Below are 22,267 nucleotides of genomic sequence, written 5' to 3'. Positions count from 1 at the left end.
ATGTCTTCGCGCAATGCCTCCTCCTCGTCCTCGGCCGCGACGCCGGGGTCTGCAAAGGGACCGAACTGGCCAAACCACCTACGACATTTCAGCAAACAGAGCCATGACCGCGCCCACGACCCCGCCTACCCAAATTCACCCGGAGACACGGCTTCGAGCAACTCCACCCTCCGCGAACGTCCATCTTCTCGCCTCTCGTCCCGCATGCACGCTGACCGGCGATGGACCGTCACGGTCAACGAGTCATTTGCCCGTGATGAGGTGCTGCTAAACCTAGATCACATAGGCGACGATGTCCAACCCGGAAGCCTAGTGGCCATCGACGTGGTTAAGGGGGATTCAGAAAAGGCCGCCCAAAATTCGCACCACCACAAGCCGGTGCAAGACCGCAAAGAGGGGGCTGCTGGAAATTGCGCGGAGAAACGCTACATATGTGTGGCTAAAGATATGCCCAGGGAACTAAAGGCTCGTTACTCTTCTGTGGAAGTGTACGTCGCGAAACACATCGCCGACGCCTTCGGCATGAGGAAGGGTACCCAGGTTACCTTAACTCCCGTATGTGAAGCGAAACCCCTTTTATAATTCCACATTTTTTGGGGGAAAGTTGGTCAACCTTGGAAATGATGCAGACTTGCTGAGAGAAGTAGATTGATGCAAAACATCCGGCCGTCGAAGCGTCCCACGTCGAGCTGTGCTTTAAGGACCAGTATCTCTCGAGAGCCGACATGTGGCGGATGGCCGTCGGTGAATTGGCCGAGAGGACGGTGTACAAGGGTCAATTGGTGTTGTTTCTAGGCACGGTCAAGGCCCAGGTGACCGCTGTCTACGTGGATGGGCGCAAGGCACAATCAGCCTTCTTTGGACGGGATACAAAACCCGTATTCCGCAGCGAGTCAGCCCGTTATGTGCTCTTCATTCAGATGGCTCGCGAGATGTGGGACTTTGATCCAGACGGCTCCGGCGAGATCACGTTTAACAAGGTCGTCAATGGTTTTCTACCTGCGTTGTTCAAGAAATGGGCGGCCATGCGGGTGAAGCATCTCGTCACCATCGTCCTCTTCGCCCGGGTCGAGTATGATACGGGTATTTCTAACGAGCTCGCGTCTGCGACGGCTCATCATGATTACTACACCGGTGTTCAAAGCGCCGAGGACCGCCGGCCGTACAAGGACTTTTACCGAGTTGTGGTTAGCGAGATGGGTAGCGGTGAGTGGACCAAGATTTTGCACCAGCTCAAGCGCGAGTTCAATTATTTCCGCAAAGATATCAGCACCTACCACCAAAAGGCCCTAGATTCGCCCGGTTCTGACGGGGACTCCGCCGACCGAGAGGTGCTGTTGAATGGGATCAAAGCTCAAGCATCGCGGGCCATTCACGGGAACTTTCTCGAAGCCATCAACATGGCCTCGTCACTTTACGCCCACGACTACATCGATAGGGACCTCACAAGGACCGGCGTGTCAGTTGTCGTCATCAGCCCTAGCCCCGGTGTCTTTGAGGTTGAGTACGATGCACTCCGCCGTACCACGGAGGCGCTTGTCGGAAACGGAATTGGTATCGACTTGATATGCATCCCCAACGTCCCGCTCCATTCTGTGCCCCTTTTCCGTTATCGCAATCCGCACCAGGTTGGACAGCCGACTCGCAAGACCAAGGTGGACCTCAGCCAAGGAAGCACCCCCAAGCAGACCACTCTCACCTTTGGAAGTTACAACAGCATTGCTGGTTCCTATTCCCCGAGCAAAAAAATGGATGGTCATCGTAACGGTGAAGCTCCCGGCCCACCATCATCTCAGGACGAGTGGGTGTCTGCCGTCCCCCAGTGGCTTCACGTTTCGTACTGGACAGGCGCCCATGAAGAGGAACTATCGTACCAAGGCATTGCCTTATCTGTGTCGGATGCCACGCAAAGCCAATGCGGCGACGATTTCCCCATCCGCTGCCGTATGTACGACCTTCAAATGAGAAGCGTGATGGAAACGAATGAGATCGAAATCAAACCCCTACACATGGATCACTGCTTCCCACTTGACGGAGTCCTCGCGAGTTCGGTTCCCAAACCTGAATTTGACGCGGAAGGTCGTGTCATTACAAGAATTCAACGCCCTCCCGAAACTCTATTCGATCATGTATATGGATTCCAAAAGTTTGCCCCGGATAGGTACAGCAAGCCTGGTGAGAAATCGATATGGAAGCAACTGCAGGAGTACGATGACTGCAGGGCACGCCGACCCACGCATCGTGGCTCCAGGCCAAGACGGTCAGGATTGGAGGATACGAGCTTTCTAGGGACGTCGTTCGCAGCCCGCCGGCCCTCAACGGCTACTCAACATACCCTCCCCGACCTTTCACCCTACCATCGCCCGGCCTCCTCGGGATTCAAGGGACCACCTCCGGTAAACCGCAAGAGCGTAAGCGTTGGATCGAACAAGGCTGATGCGAGAGCGACTTCATCGTCATCGTCTTCCTCGTCAACAGCGCTCAAGGCCCCAAAATTCATGCGTCATATCAGTCTAGGCAACCGAGGGTTTGGTATTGCGGCACCTGTAGTAGCCACAGCGGAGGCTAGCATGGAGAGTGTGGGGGCCTCCAAAACCCTCACGCCATCTCGGAGCTCCCAAGATTTGCGAGTGAGCCCGTCAAAAGCAAACCAACGCCCGTCATCGTCTCGTGGTGTGTCGGGGACGCCGACGCCGACGCTCTCGCAGCCGGGACCACAGTTCCCAACTGACTCACCAAGCCGCCCCATTGTGATCAGGAATTCTCACCTCGAACCTGCTGCCCACATGCTATCGGGTTCCATTCTTGCAACCACGCTTCGCCCGGAACCCCCAGCGCAAGATCGAGATTATCAGTATTCAAACGCAATTCGGGCGGAAGATGCCAAGAAGGTCTACAATTCGAAACTCCTTGCCGGAGCCATCCCGGAGCTACCGTCTACCTTATCTCCGAACACGGCCTTGTCACCTTGGCTCACGCTGATCAACCCGTCAAATCCGGATACGAATGAGGTGGACATGGCCATGCTGTACAGCCGCTGGCAGCACGTGTTCCCGAGGCCACAGGAGATGAGATTTATGAAGTGGAAGAGCCTTTGTTCTCCGGCTTCCGTGCCCCTGACCTCGGAGTACTTCCCCTCAAAAACTCAGTTTGAAACTGAATATGAGCGTCGGCCGTACAATGTGTCACAGAACTTCGACGATGAACTTGAGGAAGAGCCGAGGTCGCGCGACGAACTCTTACGAGAGCTCGTTAGCCTCCGGTTCTCTCAGGGGTTCCAGATTGTCGTGGGCCCCGCTGTCGCGAGAGCCTTTGGACAAAAGCAGATAAAGGTTGCCGACATTTTCTCGCGAGATCGGGTGATGGAGGACGGCTTCAGCATTTTTATGTCAGTTGGCAACACCATCCATCAGCTCTCGTGCGTCAATGGTAGCGAGGTTGAAGTGAACATTTTCGTCCGGAAACCAACCGACATCTTCGCGCCGACCTACGGCCAGGGCCATCGACAGCCAACATACAGGCCGGCCATTCGGACGTTACTAGACAGTTCCTACCACTCGAGCGAGTTTGACCTGATTACACCGAGAGCGGAAAGGAATTGGAACTACATTGATGCGTTCGTCGCGGGCCACAATGACGAGTTGACGGAACATCTCCGATTCTGGCGAGCTCGGTTCGTTCTGATCCCAATGACTGGCCGACGATCATCGGTCACCGGAAATGAAACGGGCGACAACGAAGAGGAAACTCGCATTGAAGGCATCCGGAAGCTTGCGCTTCTGTGGCAGAGACATCGTTACGTACCACCCAACGAACGGCGGCTTCATGGCTCTGGGGTTCGGCAAAAGAAGGACTTGAACCCCCTAAACATCATTTACAAAACTGAAGACCCATCGGTGGTGATTGCTGCCGAGTTGGAAACATTGCCCTTGTTCGAGGGACTGGATCGCAAGGGGCAACTGGTGAGGAATCGCGAGCCGTTTTCCAAGAAGAACATCAACTTGGCAGCACTTGCCGAGGCAATGCAGCAGCCCGAGGAGAACGGGGGTGTTCGGATGAAGAATCGCAGGTGGCATTTCCGATGGCACTACAACTGCTTCATTGGCTCAGATATGACAAGTTGGCTTCTGGAAAACTTTGACGATTTGGAAGACCGTGAGGAAGCTGAAGCCCTGGGCAAACGTCTTATGGTGGCAGAAGAGAAGGAGAAGGAGGGCAAAAAGGATAGCGGGTTGTTTGTGCACGTCGAGAAAAGACATCAGTTCAGGGACGGTCAGTACTTTTACCAGATCAGTAGCGAGTTTGCGAAGCCACAACCGCAGGGCTGGTTCAACAACAAGCGGAGCCAAGGGTCAGTGCCTTCGACACCGATAGGAGAGCAACCTCCGCGCGACACGCAGCAGAGCGTTTCTCGGCCTAGCTCGATCCATGAAGAGGATTCGACAACCTCAGGCTCAATCACGCCGACTGGGCTGCAGGGGGGGTCCGGGAACAAACCGAAGGTGGTCCTGAGTAAAGTGATCAAGTACGATGTGGACCACCGCAAGCGCTCGTACCGTCCCGAGATCGTGGAATTGCACTACGACAGGCTGCACAATCCTGACAATTGCTACCACATCCGGGTTGACTGGATGAATGTGACGGCCAAGCTCGTCGAAGACGTGGTTGAGAACTGGGGGCGCGAGGCTGCCCAGTATGGGCTCCGGCTCGTTGAAGTGCCCATTGCTGAAGCATGCGCCATCAGCGACGTCAATCCCTTCCGACGGCCGTACATCATCAAGCTGGCAGCTCCGCCACCGGAGCAATCGCCGGTTACCTATTTCGACCGGACCTCATTCACTCCCGTGGCCCAACCAGGTCGGCACTTTTATCAAAAGGCGATCCTCCGCAAATTCGACTTTGTTCTCGACGTGGAGGCATCGTCCAATTTTCCCACTAATGTGGACGTGTCCTACTCCTGGGGCAAGCCCGACTTCCGGCACACGCAATACATCCATCGGTCAGGGTCTCTTCTTGCGGAAATTACTGATGAGGGCCACTTTCTGCTCCTAGCCAACAGGCTTTACAGCAGCCGAGCGTTTGCAGCTCGGGAGAAGGAAATGCAAAAGGAGCTCCGGGGGGAACAGCAGCAGCAGCAGCAGCAGCAGCAACAGCAACAACAAAATCAGCCAGGCGCTGGCACCCCTGGCCTCAGCTCCTCGATCCGTGTCATTACGCCCGGGTCTTACACTCCGTATAGCCTCCAATCCCCGTTACCGCCCTACGACGCGTCCCCGGCGGCCTCACCGGCTTTGCGGCCCACCACCGCTGCCGTGTCAGCAGCATCCGTGCCGTCTCTCCTCTCCCCCGTCGTCCGTCCAGCCCTGTCATCCCAGGGTGGCACACCAAACAGCGCAGCAGGCACACCGGGTCTAGGTCAGGGCCAACTGCATCCAAAGCCCCCCGCGCTATCCACTGCCACTACAGCACCATCAGTCGCAGGCTCAGCGTGGTCGACGTGGACGACACAAGAACCAGAATGGATCAAAGATGAACTAGATGCCTTTTGCCTTGACGCACAGGCTCTGGAGGCTTTTTATCGCGAGCTCAAGACGGCAGCGCCTGCAACGACGAGCGCAGGCGGGGCGGCTATGACGCCTGCTTTTGGCGCAACCACGGGCGCGGGTACGGCAGGGGTGGCGCCGCCGACCACGGGGCTAAACACGGTCTCGGTCTCGGCTTCGGCGGCTGTGCCGGAGGGAAACATTCCGGTGCTGGGTCTGCCGCCCGGGGTACTGGCGGCCTCGAATGCTGCGGCGGCTGTGGCCGCAGCTGCGAGTGTACCTAGGGTGGGCAGCCCTGGTGTTGGTGTCAGTGGTACCGGCAGTGGGAGTGTGGGTGGTGGTGCGGTTGGAACGGATGGTAGCAACGCCGGCGGTTATGCGGCGAGTCCTAGGACGGCAAGCCCCAGCCCCGCGTTCATGTCAGCGAGTCAATTGCTCCGGCGGGGCAGTATACAGTATGAGGGACTGTTGGGAGGGCTGTCGCTGAGTCGGCTGAGGGAGGGTGGGGACAAGGGGGATAAGGCAGACAAGGTGGACAAGGGAGATGACGATGCGGGAGGTAAATAGGGAGTGTTTGGAGGAAAAGTGTGAGAAGGCGTGGGATGAAGGGAAGAGCCCCAGAGTGTAATATGTGAGATATGGCGATTATTGTGACTGGGGGTTGAGAAGATATAACGCAAGCAGCGCGAGACAACGCTTCGGAGAGCAGGAGGTTTGTCACAGCGCAAAGCAAAATGCATTTGAGTTGGGTATTGAACTGGATTTGGCTACGTCGGTGGGCGGGTAATTTTTTGGGTATGGAGGAGACTCCATCTGTAAGTGTACCTAATCTCTTTCGCCGCTCTCTGATGGTGTAAATAATAGTCTTACATTCCACATATGCTTGGGACCTCGATCCGTTTGCACTCATTTGAACTTTGGAATTCTCACGACTTGCCAAATTGGGATATATTTCAAGGTGCACGGACCCTTTCAAATCGTCATCGATCGTCTCTTTGTAGCAGCGCATGCGCCCCATATCGGCTGTCTCAGGAGTCGGAGGCCTCCTAATTCTCGGCCAACAGATTTTCCGGGGCAACGAACCGAAAGCGTGCCCAGGCCGGCTTGAGAGCCCGTCATCGTCATCACTGCGCAGAACATGGTATCAACTATCCAATCGATTGGTTTCGAGGCGCATGGCCGCTTGAGGATTAACCAATGCTTGGAGAGGAAACCTGTCGGAACTTGTCCAGGGCGTGATCCGATTTCTTGTGGGAGGGACAAAAGTCCTCGGTTAGACCGTTGGTTGGGGGATAAAACCGGCCGTTAAGATCTTGTGTGACCAACCCATTCAGCCCAATCCCCCGCAATTGATACCTGAGTCTAAAACGAAAAGAAAGGGGGAAAGGCGCAACTTGTGCGTACTGTGTAGAGAATGATAAGCAAACAGGCGAGACGTCAAAACCCCCAAGAAATCCAAGAAGTCCAAGGACGGGACAAGAACGGGACTCCATCCTTTGGCCGAGCTGCGCCAGTGATAGTTTTCCTTGGACTGGGCGGGCCCGCCTTGGCCCAACTTGGCAAGGCTTGACTTCCGAGATGGGGGGATGATCAGGATCTGGGACGAGAGGAAAATATGGGGCTTGGCGTTTCCGTTTGACGTCCCTTTTTTGTGCCGATTTTGGCTTTTGTCTTTGTTTCCTGTTTTGTTTGCGCACGCTTTACACCCAATTGGTTCTTCTCGTCCTTGCGAACACGTTGTGGCTTACACAGGAGAGAGGAACTGGCGAAGCAATCCAGTGGGAGTTGCGTATGGGCTGCTGCTGTGGCCGCAGCTTCGGAATGGAAACAGGGAAGCTGAGAAGAAACAGGAAATCTTCACCCCGACGTAATTTTAATATGTAGCTAGTAAGTTATGAGTATAGGCGCGCTCTGTCTGACGATGAGGATGGGCAGGGTGCAGCGCGAGATCTGCCCCACGCTGGATGCATCCGAGCTCCAGTGCCTGCAGCGCTGGAACTTGTACCTGCGTTTTGCCGGGTGAAGTCCCTCTTCAACGGGGGCCGGTTTGGTTGATTCGGGGGACATTTACGAGTACAAGCTACGGAACACCAACTGAAGATTACATTGTTGGTGATTAGGGGACGTTTGGAATCAATGCCACGCCGCAGCACGCGCACGTTTACGACTTCTGTATCCCGTTGGTTTGAGTGGTGCTCGGCCCCTGGCACGGGGAACAGACATGTCCGGCACCAGGGGCACGGGAGAGATCCCCATGGCACAGGGTGTTTTACGATGGAGTGAATTCGCCCCATCCCACTCAAGAACCCAATTCCATGTTTCGTCGGTCGTTGGCGACTTTTCCCTTTGCTCCCCCCTTCCTCTCCAACAAACGGATTCGTTTCTTTCACACACCTCAACCCATGACCCGACACCACCGTCTATCGTGACCCGGACTCCGACCCGAAACCTCAGCACCACGCAGCGGTTAGCTCGTGGCAGCGCGACAAAAACGACTGGAGCCAGCGCAAAGGAAAAGCCGCCTCGCGAAAGCGCACGCGCATATCGATTACATCTCTCCTCGTTTCTTTGGGAGGCCGCTTTGAGCCCTATATCCTCACCATCCTCACCGTGTCACACCTTGGGGAACGGCAAGAATCAAGTGCTCGCTGAATTGATTGATTGCCTCCGCGGTTGCAAGAAATGTGAGTGTATTGGCCTTGTTTTCCGGCTTTCTTGCCGCTGGTTTTTGTCTGGGTTGTATAAAAGCAGTACATTGGGCGCTACTCATCACACACCCCAATTTCCCTCATAAACTAACGCCCTTGGCGCTTGCTAACCACAACCTCTTGTTCCATGATCTAGTGCATACCATACATACCAATCCGGCCTCAACACGTTGTGAGCGCGCCGAACGCGACCTCCAAACCAACGTGGGTCAATCGCGAGGAAGATTCCCCACCAAATTGACGCTATGTCGCAATGTAAGGAACCCCTGGATAACCTGAATCATCTCGCCTCCTTCGCGGAGTCGTTGATCCTGCTATCGCTGTTTGATTTGACATGGCGCTGACCAGAAACGCTTCACCAGTCAACACCTACGCCCTCAGGATGCAGGCCAGCAGGGAGGCTGCGCGCGGAGACGGCAGTGGCTTCAACCTCTTCGCTGGTCGTCGCCGGACTACTTCTTTTACCTCGCGCCCCAACGATATCGAGAGCAACTGGCTTGCACCGGCCCGCACTGCGCCCGCGAAGTCGCCCACAGGGAGCTTCACTAAGGAGACGTCCCAGGGCCGCCCGGAAACCGGCGAATCGAGCGCCGAACTGACCCCGACCACCGCGAATGGCGAAGGACAAGGATCTGACGCCGACGCTGACGCCAGCAGCCAGAGCCACGGCACAACCACCCAGAACACCCTACGCCAACGAACTGGGCTGGCTCAGTCGACCGATGAAAGCGCAGCTGGGGGACAAGCCCTCGCGGGCGAAGCTGAGTCGGAGAAAAAGAAGGAGAAAAAACAGCACACATTCTTCAAGCACCTCACCCCCAAGGAGCCCTTCACTGTCCGCAACCAGATCCAGCGCACCATTTTCGGCTCATGGCTCAACATCCTGCTGCTCGCTGCCCCTGTGGGTATCGCCATCAACTACATCCCCGCTGTTGACCGCAAAGCCGTCTTCGTGGTCAACTTTATCGCCATTGTGCCCCTGGCTGGTATGCTCGGCTTTGCGACCGAGGAGATTGCCCTGCGCACCGGCGAGACCGTCGGGGGGCTGCTCAATGCTACGTTTGGGTAAGCGTAACCTCATCCTTGGCTCTATGATATTTGGGAGCAAGCGGGGCGGGATGGGAAAGGTGCTGACAAAAGTGCCTTAGAAACGCTGTCGAATTGATCGTCGCCATCATCGCCCTCATCGATAACGAAGTTGTCATCGTCCAGACCTCGCTCATCGGCAGTATCCTCTCTAACCTACTCCTGGTCATGGGCATGTGCTTCTTCTTCGGCGGCCTCCGTCGCCAAGAGCAATTCTTCAACACCACCGTTGCCCAGACCGCGGCCAGTCTGCTCGCCCTAGCCGTCGCGGGCGTCATTGTGCCGACTGTCTTTGACCTCGCTAGCAAGACCCCCAAGGCCGACGTCGCGCGCTTGTCCCGCGGCACCTCCGTCATCCTTCTCATCGTCTACGGCGCCTACCTCTTCTTCCAGCTCAAGACCCACTCCGCAGTCTTCGCGCAAGAATCCCAAAAGGTCGAGGCCAAGCCGTTCCGGCACCGCAAGGAGGAGCTGCCCAAGGGCGCCATCACCCAGGGCTTCGTCGCGCCCGCCGGCATGGTCGGCGGCCACAGCCTACCCTCGAGCAAGACGGAAAACGAGCGCATGCACGACCACCTGACACAGCCGCCGCGCAAGAATATGCAGCTTAATGCTGACGGGCACGGCTACAGCGGGGAGCCGGACGAGGAAGAAGAAGGCGAGGAGCCGCAGCTGCACTTCACCGTCGCCGTCGCCACGCTCACCATCTCCACCGTCATCATCGCCTTCTGCGCCGAGTTCATGGTCGATGGCATCAGCGCCGTCACCGAGGGCGGGAACGTCTCCAAGGAATTTGTCGGGCTTATTCTCCTGCCGCTTGTCGGCAACGCGGCGGAGCACGCGACCGCTGTTACTGTGGCTATCAAGGACAAGATGGACCTCGCGATTGGCGTGGCTGTTGGGTCCAGTATGCAAGTTGCGCTGTTCATCATTCCGCTGCTCGTTATCATCGGCTGGGGTATGGGTTTGGACGACATGGCGCTTAGCTTTGACCCGTTCCAGGTGGCTGTGCTGTTCGTGTCGGTGCTGCTGGTAAATTATCTGATTGCGGATGGCAAGAGCCATTGGTTGGAGGGCATGTTGCTGATGTGCTTATACGCCATTATTGCCGTGTGTTCGTGGTGTAAGTTTTATTTTTCAATTTCCCCCCTCCCCCTTTTTTCTTTAGAGTCATTTACTAACGGGGACTCCAGGGTATCCCACCGACACCGAATCCCACACAGCATCCACCAGCTAGTCGGCCTAGACCGATTAGTTGACGTCCATTCTCTTCCATCTCCTTACCTTCTTACTTTGCCCTTCACACATCCTTGATGCGCCGTTCCAAGCGAGAAACCAACAAAAAAGCTTCGCGGCATCAAACGTTTTAAAAGTTTCTCAAACTGTACATATATATCCACCCTTCGCTGATGTTCGAGTTTTTAATGTATTTATGGGAACAAGAGGAATTGGGCGATTATGTTTTTCTTTTTTGTATTCTGTTCTCTTGCCTTGTTTTGGGCGTAGATGAGATAGGAGATAGAGTGAGCGTTGGTTTTAGATAGCAACATCTAATCCGCTTTCTATGGTTCGAGATTATTGTGTAGTGCTCGCCGTGATAGGAATGGTGACATGTTTGTTTTTTGGCCGACCCCCCTAGTTTTTTTTTCTGTTTTTAAATTCCGAATCATACCACTGATGTTTTATGCTTTAGGTTCAAACATGGTAATTGGTAAGTCATCACCCGCCAGTATTTACATTTTACACAATATTATGTACCTTACTAACCTAACATACACGACATACACGACAGCGTTTGAAACGCCATTCTAGTAGCCGAGGGAGAGAGAAGTATCAATCTCTAAGGGAACTCAATTTACTATTTTCCGCATTACATACTTATTTCATCCTTCTATTACCCCAATCCCAGTCTAATAGTTAACGCCCTGATCTTTACTCCCATTACGATGCTTATGCGATACCTTAACCCTCTTTCCCCTTGGGTCCCCCAATTCAACGATTCTTCCATGCAATACACAAAAAGAAAAAGACTTAGGAAAAGCCCCGCCAAAAATATTACCCCAATACTCCTGTTAACTCCATCCCAAGTAATCAAGTAAGGAAACCCCAATCACGTACTCCCCAAAATCCTCGAATACGCATCCTCCACTTCACCAGCCAGCTCCAGCAGCGTGACAATGACGATCTGGTGCGTCAGGTTCGGCAGACGGTCACGGTTCAGACCGATCCACTCGAGCGGCGGCGTGGCCTCGCCCATGTCGCGCAGCTGCGGGGTCTCGATGACGGCGGCCTCAAGCGGGTGGTACTCGTATTTGGACTGGGGCACTTTGACTTCGGCTGTTATTTTGTTGGTTGCTGCTGTTGTTGTTTGTGTTTGTGTCTGGTCTTTCTCCTTTTCTTCCTTGTCCTCCTTCTCTGCTGATGATGCTGACGACGACGGCAACACGCCCGTAACCCGAATCGCCGTGACATTCGGCAGCTCGCGGCCCCAGGTCTGGGCCAGCGTGCGTGCATGGTTGGACCACATGCCGCGGATGTAACTGATGCGGCTGTAGTTCCAGCCGACCTCGACTTTGCCCTCAAAGGCGCTCTTGAAGATGTACTCGATCCGCTTGGAGTCGGGCCGCTGCCAGGTCTGCATGACGGCTTCCACGCGGGGCACCTTGAGGATGGTCCCGCCGCGGGAACCGGTTGCGCGCTGGACGACGTCTTCGACGGAGAGGTCGCCGGGGATTTTGCTCGTGGTGGTTGTTGTTGCTGCTGTTGTTGCCGTTGTGGATGATGATACTGTCGGTTCAACACCGCCAGCACCAGCGCTAGCACCACCATCCGGGCCTGTTTCTCCAGCATCTGTGCCCGTTCCAGTCGCAGCCCCCGTAGCACCAGCACCAGAACTGGCGGCCACAGCACTGGCCCCAGTAATAGCACCTGCAACCCCCGTCCGGGCCGCCCTCACCTCGGCAAGACCAATCCGCAACTGTCCCAGCGTCAAACCCAGCACGCTGTGAACCCGCCCGTCGTCCTGCACCGACGCAGCAAACCGGGCCTGCGCATTGAGTGCCTCCATCTTGAACACCTGGTGGTCCGTAAACGTGCTGGGGAACACGCCCAGATTAAGGGACTTGAGTGTGACCACCACGTCGGTGTCAAGCGAGATGGGCGACTTGAGCATGGGTAGACTGCTGCCGGCGTCATCACCAGTACCAGCTGCGGCCGTGGCAGCCCCCGGGCCGCCTGCATTAGCCGTCTTAGAGCCGCTGCCGCCGAGCCGTTGCATGACGCCGGGCGGGGCCGAGACCGACTTGCGCTGCATGTACCGCTCGATCTCCCGCAGCGAGATCTCAAAGTTGGCTTTGCGTTCCTGCACCAGCCGTTGGAAGGCCTGGTACAGCGCGATAGCCTGAGCGGCCGAGCTGGTGGTGCCAAAGACTTGGACGGCCTCGCCATCAAGACTGGCCACGAGGCGATCGCCGATGCCGTCCTGTTGGTGATCTTGATCCTGGCTGCGGCGGATGTTGTACATGAGGAATTCCAGCGAGGTGATGTCGGCGAACAGGAAGGCCTGGTAATCAAAGGCGGCTTTAACACGGAACTGGCTGAACCCAACAGAGGCCTGGACCAGAGGGGTCTCGTTGAGGGCCTGCTCGCGTTCAGGCCATTCGATGGCGGTGCGCAGCTGGAAGTTCTTTAGGGTGATGAAGCCACTCATGCGACCAACGCTCTCGATGCTGATGACGCCGAAGCCGAGGCACAGGTTCTGCTCCCAGTCGGACGTCTTCTTGGACGACACCCAAAAGTCGTTGATCGAGAAGGTGGACCGCCCCAGCGCCTGGCCGAGGTCGACCACAATCTTGAGCGCCGAGATGGAGATGCTCGCCGTCCAGGGGAAGGCAGCCGTCGCGGCGACCTGCTGGTACCGTTGCACAAGATGGCCCTGCGAGGTCTCGGTGACCAGTTTGGCAACTGCGACCGGCCCGGCCGGAGAAGAAGGGTCGGCAGCAGCAGCGGATTGACTGCGAGGGAGCCAGATCTCGCGGAAGAGGAGGAAGTCCTGTAGCTGCTTCGCGTTGACCGACACCTCCATGGGGCTGACTTTCAAAATGGCCGACACGCCGCTAGTGCCGCTGAGGTGCTTGCTGTTGAGGAATGAGAGCACTATGGACTGCACCTTGAAGCTGCCGGTCGACTCGCGCGAGTAGACGTGCTGCACCGAAGCCTGCAGGTCCGTGAAGGCGCCCGAGATAGCGAAGAAGTTGCCCTGCTCCATGGACCGCACCGTGTTGGCGGTGAAGTAAACGTCCTCGAAGCTGGCTGTGGCCGCGACCCGCGCAATAGGCTGGCAGCTCAGCGAGAACTCTTGCTTGCAGATGCGCAGGCCCAGGTTGAGTTTCATGCGGCCCAGCACGGCCGTCGGGTCGGCCGTGAGGATGCTGTCTTCTTCGGGCAGCTTGGGCGGAGTCGTCCCAGTAGCAGCAGTACCAGCAGCCCCATGAGTAGTCCCAGTCCCAGTCCCAGTCCCAGCAGTGCCCGGAGTGTCCTTGTCGTCCCGACTGCTTACCACCTTCTTCACGCTATCACTAATATCGACCACCAGCGGCACCACAGACGGATACAAGATATTGCTCGACGCATCAATCTTGACCTCAGCGTGCAGCGACGGGTCATCTTTCCCGTTGTCGGTAAACTCCAGTTTCCACGCCAGCCCGGGCGACTTGAGCGTTGTGCTGCTCATTGTTAAGTCGTCCGATGCCACTTGCTGATGCTGCTGGTGCTGGTTCTGTCTCGACCGTCCCGAGCCCGACGGCCGAGAGGAGGCAGACTTTGCGGTAGTGGTAGCCGAGACTAAATCGGCTGGTGCCTTTTTGCCCGTGAGATGCACAACGGCGCCTGCAAAATCGGCGTCAATGAGGAGGGACTCCAATCTTTTTCCGCCGAGGATATTCTTCCGCGGAGGCGTCGTCTCAGCCTGGGTCTCCTCTGTTTTCTGCTGCGTTGTTTCCGGTGGTTCTCGACCCGCCACAACAGGATTCCAATTCTGCGACGCCTGCTGGACATTCTTGACCGACAAGCTGATCGAGTCGCTCAAGTGCGCAGCCGGAATAATAAAGCCCGAGGTCAGCCGCACGTCTAGCGGTTTGCCCACGGCCTGGAACGCTAGACGACGGGCGTCGGCCGTGGACACATACGCGACGTTGAAGATGATCTCCGGGAGCAGCGCCGAGTTGGGCGACCGCAGCGTCCTGTCGCGGGACGGGCCCACGATCTGCACTTGCAACGCCTCGAGGGCCAGTCGCGCCGAGTTCCGCGTTCGCGTGCCCAGCTCGATACGCTGCAGTGAGACGACGAGGTCCTCCTTGTCCATAGCAACGGCCACAGTATCTTGATCTTGTTGCTCGCCGCCCGTTTTGGTTTCACTACTGCTACTGCTGCTGTTGTTGACAAGCCAGGCAATCTGGATCTTGCAGACCTCAAAGCTGTACGTAATAGACGACAAGAAATTGTCGATAAAGTCCGTCTCTTCCTCTCCCTCTTGCTCTCCCCGCGCGGCGGCCCCGCCAACCGTTTCTGCCTCGTCCGCATCGTGTATTGCAATCCGGGGCTTCGACTGCCGCAGCTTGCGCAAATACCCAAGCTCGCGCGACGTGTCAAGATCCTTAATCTTGTCGCCCATGTACCCCAAAACATCCACCACAGTCGAGATGGTGTCAGGCGAGAGATTCAGCTCGAACGCATCGCTCTTGACGTGGAAGAACCGCTTCTCCTTGCCGTCGTCGCCAGCGCGCGAGGAAGCCGATATCAACGCGCCAAAGGCCAGGTTACCGCACGACGTCATGGCGTCGACGGCTTTGCCACGTTGGATCTCGAACGCGATACGGCGCAGGTTCACGTTAAACTCCGGGTACACCAGCACCGGTCCGTGCTGCTCCAGCCGGTTTGAGAGCCCCAGATGGACGCTGCTAAGTGCGAAGGAGATGTGTGCTAGAGGTGCGGCGTCGGACTTGAGCGGGCTGTTGCCAAACACCTGGAGGCCGGCGAGGGTCAAGTGGACGGCGTAGGCCAGCGGTGCTGTTGTCGCTGTTGACTTGGTTTCGTCTGCCGACACAGTAACCGCCCCTGCACTCGGCGACGGTGATACACTGTCACGATCCCCAGTAACCTCCACCAAATGTTCCTGAATCACCTTCACCTGCTGCTGCAGCTCATCCACCACACTCGAGATCTCCGGCCTATTCAGCGCCGACAACAAGCTGTACACAGCCGACGCGTCCAACTGCACAAGCTCGACCGACGTAAACAGGCTGACCGAGTGCTGTTCCCCGGACGCCGTTGACTCCGTATGGCTCCGGATGCGCCCGTTCGTCGGCGGGATCTGGAGGAGCGAGATGCTGCGCGACACATTGTTGACTCCGCGGACCTGCATATCGTGCGAGTTCTCCTTGACGTCAAAGTCGAAGATGATTTCCTTCCCGAAATTGGCCGCGATCGCCGCGCGGGAGACCGTCCCGTGGATGGCGTACGTGAGAGAGGGCAGGAGGGGTACGCTGATGAGGTACTGGTCCATGAATAGCGCTGCGTTGACCCGGAACGCCGACAGTCGATCTGCAATCTTCTTGGGCGCTTTCTCCTTTTTCGGCTCGGGCGAGCTGAGGAATTGGTCCTTGAGCTTATACAGCTGCGCAAACTCATCTCGCACAACTAGATCTACCACCTCAGCCAGCGTGACCGGGTCCTGCTTGACAACGAGGCTCATGTGCTGGTTGCTCGCTGCTGCTTTGACCGTGTGCGAGTCCGTCGTCGCGTCAGTCCGCAGCTCGTGGGAGACAAACACGCTGGGCTTGTCCAGCGTCAGCTTGCCCAGTTTCTGCTGGTGGCTTCGGAGACTCGACATCACCGAGTCGCACTTGAGGATGAGGTTCGTATCGATCGTGTTGTTGTCGTCGCCGGCTCCCTTCCGAACGAGGATCGAGGCTTGGCCGCCATCGCTGAAGGACATGGCGAGGAGGTTGACAGTCTCCACGAGAACGGAGCCATGGCCGAGAGAGAGAACACAATGGATTGTGCTGTTCGGCCCAAAGAATTTCGAGGGTTCAGCCGGTTTTTTGACCGACGGCGATGCCGCGACCGGGGATGGAGACTCATCGGGTGCCGGAGTCTGCTGCATGTTCCTCATCAATACTAGCAGATTATCCGCCAGCTCGCACAGCTCCCAGTTAAGGCCGACAGCGGCCTCCTCGCAAGACACGTTCACCACGGCCGACGAGCCGACTATCCCATTAGGTTCACCATCAGCCCCTTTCGTTTCCTTCGCTGGCGTGGCCTGAACCCTTGCCGTGAGATCCACAAACGTGATTTCGTTCTGCTTCGGCCCCGGGTTAAGCGCAAGTTGGAACTGCTTAATTTTGACCACCACTAGCATCGGCTTGTCCTGGGCGACTGCTGCTGCCGCCGCCGTAGCCGTAGCTGTAGTTGCAGCGGTAGTCGTAGCGGCAGCCATCGCCGGCTTCGACATATCAGCTTCAGTCGACCACCCAAACACCGCGTTGAGCAGCATGCTCTCCTCGATATCATTCAAATCCCAGCTCCTCCACTTCTCAAAGGCGGCCACCACAGCCCGTCTCGACTCAGCCGCCGAAGCCGACACGGGCGCAAACGAGTCGATACGGATCTGCTCGCCCTCGCTGGGCTCCAACACCGTCCAGATCTGCCGCAGCCGCATGGCCAGCTTCCACGAGTCAAACGTCCGCAGATGCTGGCGCGCCGAGCGCAGGATGGCCGACGGCCGGATCAGAAACGACGGGTCCGGGGCTGCTCGTCCACCTCGTCCACCCTCGCCGGCCACGAGCCGGTGCACCAGGCTTCGCACAACCAACTTCTCCTGCGACGACGCCTCTGAAAACACCGGGCCCAGCTCGGACGTCAGCAGACCCGTCCGATGCACCAGCGATGCGAGGTAGTCGACCTTGCCCGACGACGTGCTCCCGTGAATCCCGCCAATCTCCGCGTCAAAGTACGTGACGTCTTTGTTACCCATCGAGGCCAGAATACTATCCACCCGGACCAGAGCGGCCGCTTGCGAGTTGTCCATACCCTGTATCCTCTCCGTCGCCGACACCTGCGCCGAGTCGAGCCTCAGATGGAACGAATTGCGCGTTGCTTTACTCTGCGGTTTGAAGGCATCCTCCCACGTGTCATGTGACCGAGACGTGAAGGACAGCTCGGTCAGCGAGACGTCGTACTGATCCTGCTGCTCCTCGTCGACAACAGCGGCTCGGCTAGCGGAGAAGGAGTCCTCTGCCGGGGGGCCGTTGAGCATGCGGAGGTGCAGGTGTGGGATCTTGACTAGCATGTCGCTGACGCGGCCTGGTATCTTGTTGTCCTTTTGCGCGTCAAAGATCTGCTTCATGGAGTCCATCTGGAGAGAGTCGAGCACATACTCCGGGTCGGTTTGCTGCAGGGCCGAGAACAAGCTGCCGACGTACCGCAGCGAGGTAGGGTTACAGAACGCGGTCACCCCGGCGGGTAGTTCGAGAATGACGCTGGAGTAGGCAAACTCCTCGTTGAACTGATTCGGGTCAACATCCCCTAGCTCAAAGCGGATGGGGCCGCCAGAGCTGGATGAGCCGTTGTCGCTGTCTTTCTCGATGCTTTGCATCATCATGGCTTCCCCGTGACTCGGCTTCGTATTCTCGAGCGGGAAGTATGGTGCAAAATACTGGCTCGAGAACGCAACAGTGTTGTGGCTAGCATCCTGGTATTCTGACTGCTCACCGGGCATGCTGTAAAAGGCAGAGTGGCGGGTTGAGGGGGAAAGCTCCCGGGCATGTTGCTGCTGTTCTTGATGGGTGACTCGGCCGCGGCCATCGGCGCCAAACGTGACACCGGACGAGCTGTACTGAGCGGTTTCTTCGGGGGATTTTCCTTTCCCTTTCCCCTTCGCTTTCGACCGGCTTGATCGGAAAGGCATAACCACACTGCTCGGCGCTGTACTGCTGAGGGAGAGAAAAGAAGATGCATGCCGTAACCCGCCGCGCGACCGACTCGAAGTCGCTTGGGAACGGAAAGATGACATATCGGTCTCTCTCGTGTCCGACCGAACTGGCAAGGGAACTGGGGGGACGCACTGCGCTGGGGGGTCGACAGCATCCGGAACGAAATCGTCTTCCTCTCCCCCCATGAGCTCGGGGAGGATGAGAAAGGGGCTCCTTTGTGTCCGTTGGTCGTGCTTGCGAATGAGGTCTTGCTGAAGCTTCCTCTCCTTGGAAAAGTTGGCCTTGCGCCCGATGATGGCAACTTTGACGCTCGTTTCCACCAACGCGTCCGCCTCAACGACATGATGTTGTAGACGCGCCTTGTGCCTGGTAGCTAGCTCCGCACTGAGACAAGATAGCTTGATGTCCGGGATGTTGATTTCTGCTCTCCTAGAGTAGTGTGACCGAGCCCAGTCATTGAAGTGGACGTCAACGGCCCCTGTTGAGAAGAGAAACGCGGCGTCTTCAACGTGCAGCCAAAGTCGGACCGAACGCACAAAGACGCGGAGGAATGTGACGTCGTAGACCACGATCGAAGAGAAAGTAGTCAGCGCGTTCTCGTCGTCGTCAAATGTGAACGCAAACACCTGGCCCGCGCTCGACAACGTGGTCAAAAATTCCGTCGTACACTCGCCCGTCACGGCGCCTAGCGACAGGTCCCAGTTGCACATGTAAGTCGGCTCCGCTGGGGGCAGACCAAAGAGCCGGTGGCCGTAAACGTTAAGCCCGTCAATAAAGAGCTGCGTGCTCGAAGTTGCGCTCATTGGGGTCTCGGCTCCTGCCTCGGTGTTGCCCAGGGAAAGATTCAACGGGGCCACCACGAGGTCCATATCCATGTAGTAGTTGGTGAAGCGCAAATCGAGGCAGAGGCTCGCAGTGTCAATTTGGATGTGCCGCTCGGCAGAGTACAGGTTGGCTGGAAGCAAGACTTTCGGGTCGTCAGCCCTTATGCTGAGGATGACATCCAAGTCGTTCGACTTCTTAGGCGGTGGCTTGTTTGTCAACTCTGCGTCCGGGTTAGCCTCCTTCAGACGCAGCATGTCTTGGTACTCCTCCAACGTCCTGAAATGGATATCGTCGCCAAAGTAGTTGTCCTTGATCATGAGAAAGTAACGGATTGTAAAGCCATGGAGGTTGGCTACCGGCGACTGTCCGCTGATGTTCAGCACAAGCGTGTCGGTGTTGGCCGGTGACGTCGTTGCGTTGTAGTGATACGCCCCGTCCACGACGAGATTTTCGAGCCGTCCGACCTCCTTGGATTTGAGGAATCGTGCTAGGGTGTTCCAGGGTGGAAGGTGAAGGTCAACCGACGCCGTGTCCGCGCGGATGTCAAACGGAATCGCGTTCTCGCTCGGCCGATATTGGTCAATGGGAATGCACGTAGTCGATGTGAGAAGTGGGCTGGAGATAATGAGGTATGTGTTGTCTTCCAAATCCGTTGGATTGTTAACGATGTTCGCGTCGTTAAGATTCAAGAAAAGTCGAATGTTGGGAAATTCAAGATTGATGTGGTATTTGAAGGGGGTGAACACTAGGTACTCAGACGGTGGCCCGCTCGTCCAGTCGTCCACGAGATCGATCAGGAGAAACACATGGTCCCGCAAGATGTAAAGCTCTAGTTCGTCGCTGTTGATATCGAAACGCCATTGGCGGAGGGCATTCCAGCCTAATGGTGTAGAGAGATGACAGGATATCTTCTGCCGTTTGGACCTCAGGAGAAGCTCGTGGTTGATGCTCGTGGTGACCTCCGCGCTCGGTAGATCAACATCGAGCGTGTTTGTGTACCCCGAAGAGCTGGCCGTCATATCCATCGAGTAGGAAGCAGTCGTATTAGCTGGGACTTTTAAGTCGAGCCATCCACATGGCCGCTGGTGCAGGTCGGCGGGCTGCTCTGATTTCTTGGATCGGCGGGCCTTGCGACTGTCGTTATTCCGCGGTTTCGGCGGAGCGGGCTCTTTACCCTTCCACCTCCAATTTTTTGACGGCTCCCTCACCGGCACGCGGAGAGTGGTGGCGTCGGTGAGCTCCACGTAGAACTTGAATTGTGTAGGCATCCGATACACGCCCTCGGCCAAGGGCTGGGCGGGGACGGCGTCCTTGCAGAGACTCGGCGCAAAGATGCGCTGGAGGTCTGCCCGGTGTCTATCAGCCCATGGGCCATAGTTTATGGAGCCTCCATGGATCGACAGGTTGATCGCCCAGACTGGAGGGTCGGCGCCGTTGATATTGCGTTTCTGATCCGGTGGCTTCTCCGACAATTGACTTGGCTCTGGCCCAACCTTCCCGACCACATCCCACATGATAGTCAACGATGCCTCGGGGCTATCCAAGATTGTGGGAACAGCGCCATACTCGGCAGATGCCCACCTGGACTTCTGGTCGTCCACATCATCGGACAGATACCGCGACAGCCCTTGCCACTGACCAGACCCAGGGGCCTGGCTAGCCGCCGTCCCGATCCCCCTGCTTGAGGGTGCGACGGACTCAACAGATCTGTTCCAAAATGGAACCATGTCTCTCAACCCCTCACGTAACCTCCTCTTTTGCCAATGAAGAAAGGATCGTTTAGGGGGCGTGAGCGACCCCTGAGCTCCTTGTTTGTCCCGGAGTGCCCTGTCAGCCTGCTCCTCTCTGAAATCCATATTATCCTTCATCTCCACCATGGGGTTCTTGAACTTGAACCGAAAGTACTGGCGATACGGGTCAACAGTCTCGGTATCGGTGGCATCGATGTCGCCCGTCAACGACGTAGTTTTTAGAATCAAGATCGCTTTGGTATTCTCGTTGCCCATTACTATGGCTGCTTTGTCACAGGTCAAGTAGATGGGCAGGAGCTGGAGGAACAGAGGGAGGTCCGCCTTGTTGTTGTTGGCTGCTTGGCCGCCAACTTCATCCTTCCCATGCTCGGAGCTAGAGAATCCCGGATCAGCCGCCAGGCTTCCCACAGCAGCGTTGCTGTCACGTCCATCCGAGCGGGTGTTCGGTCTCTCGAACCCAGTCGAAAAGCGTGCGGGAGACGAGCTCCTCGCCTGGCTTGGTTGCCGATTTGACTGCCGCCGTCGTAGTTGAGCCGGAGCCTCAGGTACCGTCGTCCCCGGCCCGCCTCGTCCGGGGTTCGTATCGGGGGGTGTTATCTCGGGATCGGCAAGGGAGGAGAGAATTGAATCGTATGCGGGACTGCGGTTGTATATAAACCATTCCAGGCCTCGCAGGGTCACCTTCACCCGGCACGGAAGCTTGATAGACCCCTCTTCCGCCGCGACATCCGTTTCTTGCGGGCCTCCTTTCCGATTCCCCACGTTGACATCCCGAACCCGTCGCAGCCAGTACGCCCAAGTAATGTGTCCATTCTGCACCAGGATCGTCTCGTTATTCCCGTGGTATCGAAGGCCTGTGAAGAAGATACGGCCCGCCAGCAACGATATCTGGAGAGCCTTAATGTCGATGTAGACGCCGTATTGGTGCCATGTGTATGTTCGGATGCCCCAGGAGACGATCGACGCAAAGACACGGTTGAAATATAACAATGAGAACACCGAGCTGTCGCTAGTCAGAAGAAGGCGGTTGACGAGGAACTGGTGAGGTAGTAATGGCTCTCGAAGGAACTTTGCAAAGACTTACAGGATGCCGCCCGCAACGAGGATCCCGAGGAACGGTCTGGAGAAGTTGGACGGTTAGGGTCTGACTAGGTCCGTAAGAGGGAGGAGACTTCGTGATGCTTACGGATGGAATACTATCCCGTCACCCGAGAAAAAACCACCATGGGGCATATTGTGTCGGAAAGGTACTCTTCCTTGTTGGGAGTACAACCACCACCGCGATGCTACGAGGCCCCAGATAAGTGAAGTGCGCCGCCCGTTGCCATTCCCCAGCGCAAGGTATCAAAGGGAACAAAAAAAGA

The 22,267-nt window shown here is 56.8% G+C and overlaps 3 protein-coding genes across 3 annotated transcripts; 2 read left to right on the top strand and 1 right to left on the bottom strand.

Moving 5' to 3' along the window:
* Positions 1-6,110, top strand: C8A04DRAFT_9555 (uncharacterized protein; the record flags this gene model as incomplete). Its single annotated transcript, XM_062785529.1, has 2 exons — positions 1-555; positions 648-6,110. The coding sequence occupies 2 exons, from the start codon at positions 1-3 to the stop codon at positions 6,108-6,110; spliced, it is 6,018 nt and encodes a 2,005-aa protein (XP_062640121.1).
* Positions 6,111-8,633: 2,523 nt separating this feature from the next.
* C8A04DRAFT_34647 (Sodium/calcium exchanger protein-domain-containing protein) lies at positions 8,634-10,574 on the top strand (the record flags this gene model as incomplete). Its single annotated transcript, XM_062782901.1, has 3 exons — positions 8,634-9,316; positions 9,400-10,460; positions 10,531-10,574. 3 exons carry the CDS (start codon positions 8,634-8,636, stop codon positions 10,572-10,574), a joined length of 1,788 nt encoding a protein of 595 aa, XP_062640120.1.
* Positions 10,575-11,447: 873 nt separating this feature from the next.
* C8A04DRAFT_25316 (uncharacterized protein) lies at positions 11,448-22,136 on the bottom strand (the record flags this gene model as incomplete). Its single annotated transcript, XM_062779516.1, has 4 exons — positions 11,448-21,276; positions 21,361-21,906; positions 21,988-22,023; positions 22,090-22,136. 4 exons carry the CDS (start codon positions 22,134-22,136, stop codon positions 11,448-11,450), a joined length of 10,458 nt encoding a protein of 3,485 aa, XP_062640119.1.
* Between the last annotated feature and the right edge of the window lie 131 nt (positions 22,137-22,267).

Source organism: Dichotomopilus funicola (assembly GCF_033296635.1).
Source record: "Dichotomopilus funicola strain CBS 141.50 unplaced genomic scaffold C8A04scaffold_6, whole genome shotgun sequence".
NCBI classification, from domain to species: Eukaryota; Fungi; Ascomycota; class Sordariomycetes; order Sordariales; family Chaetomiaceae; genus Dichotomopilus; species Dichotomopilus funicola.
Note: the sequence above shows the minus strand (reverse complement) of the source record. Positions and strands in the feature narration are given on the sequence as shown.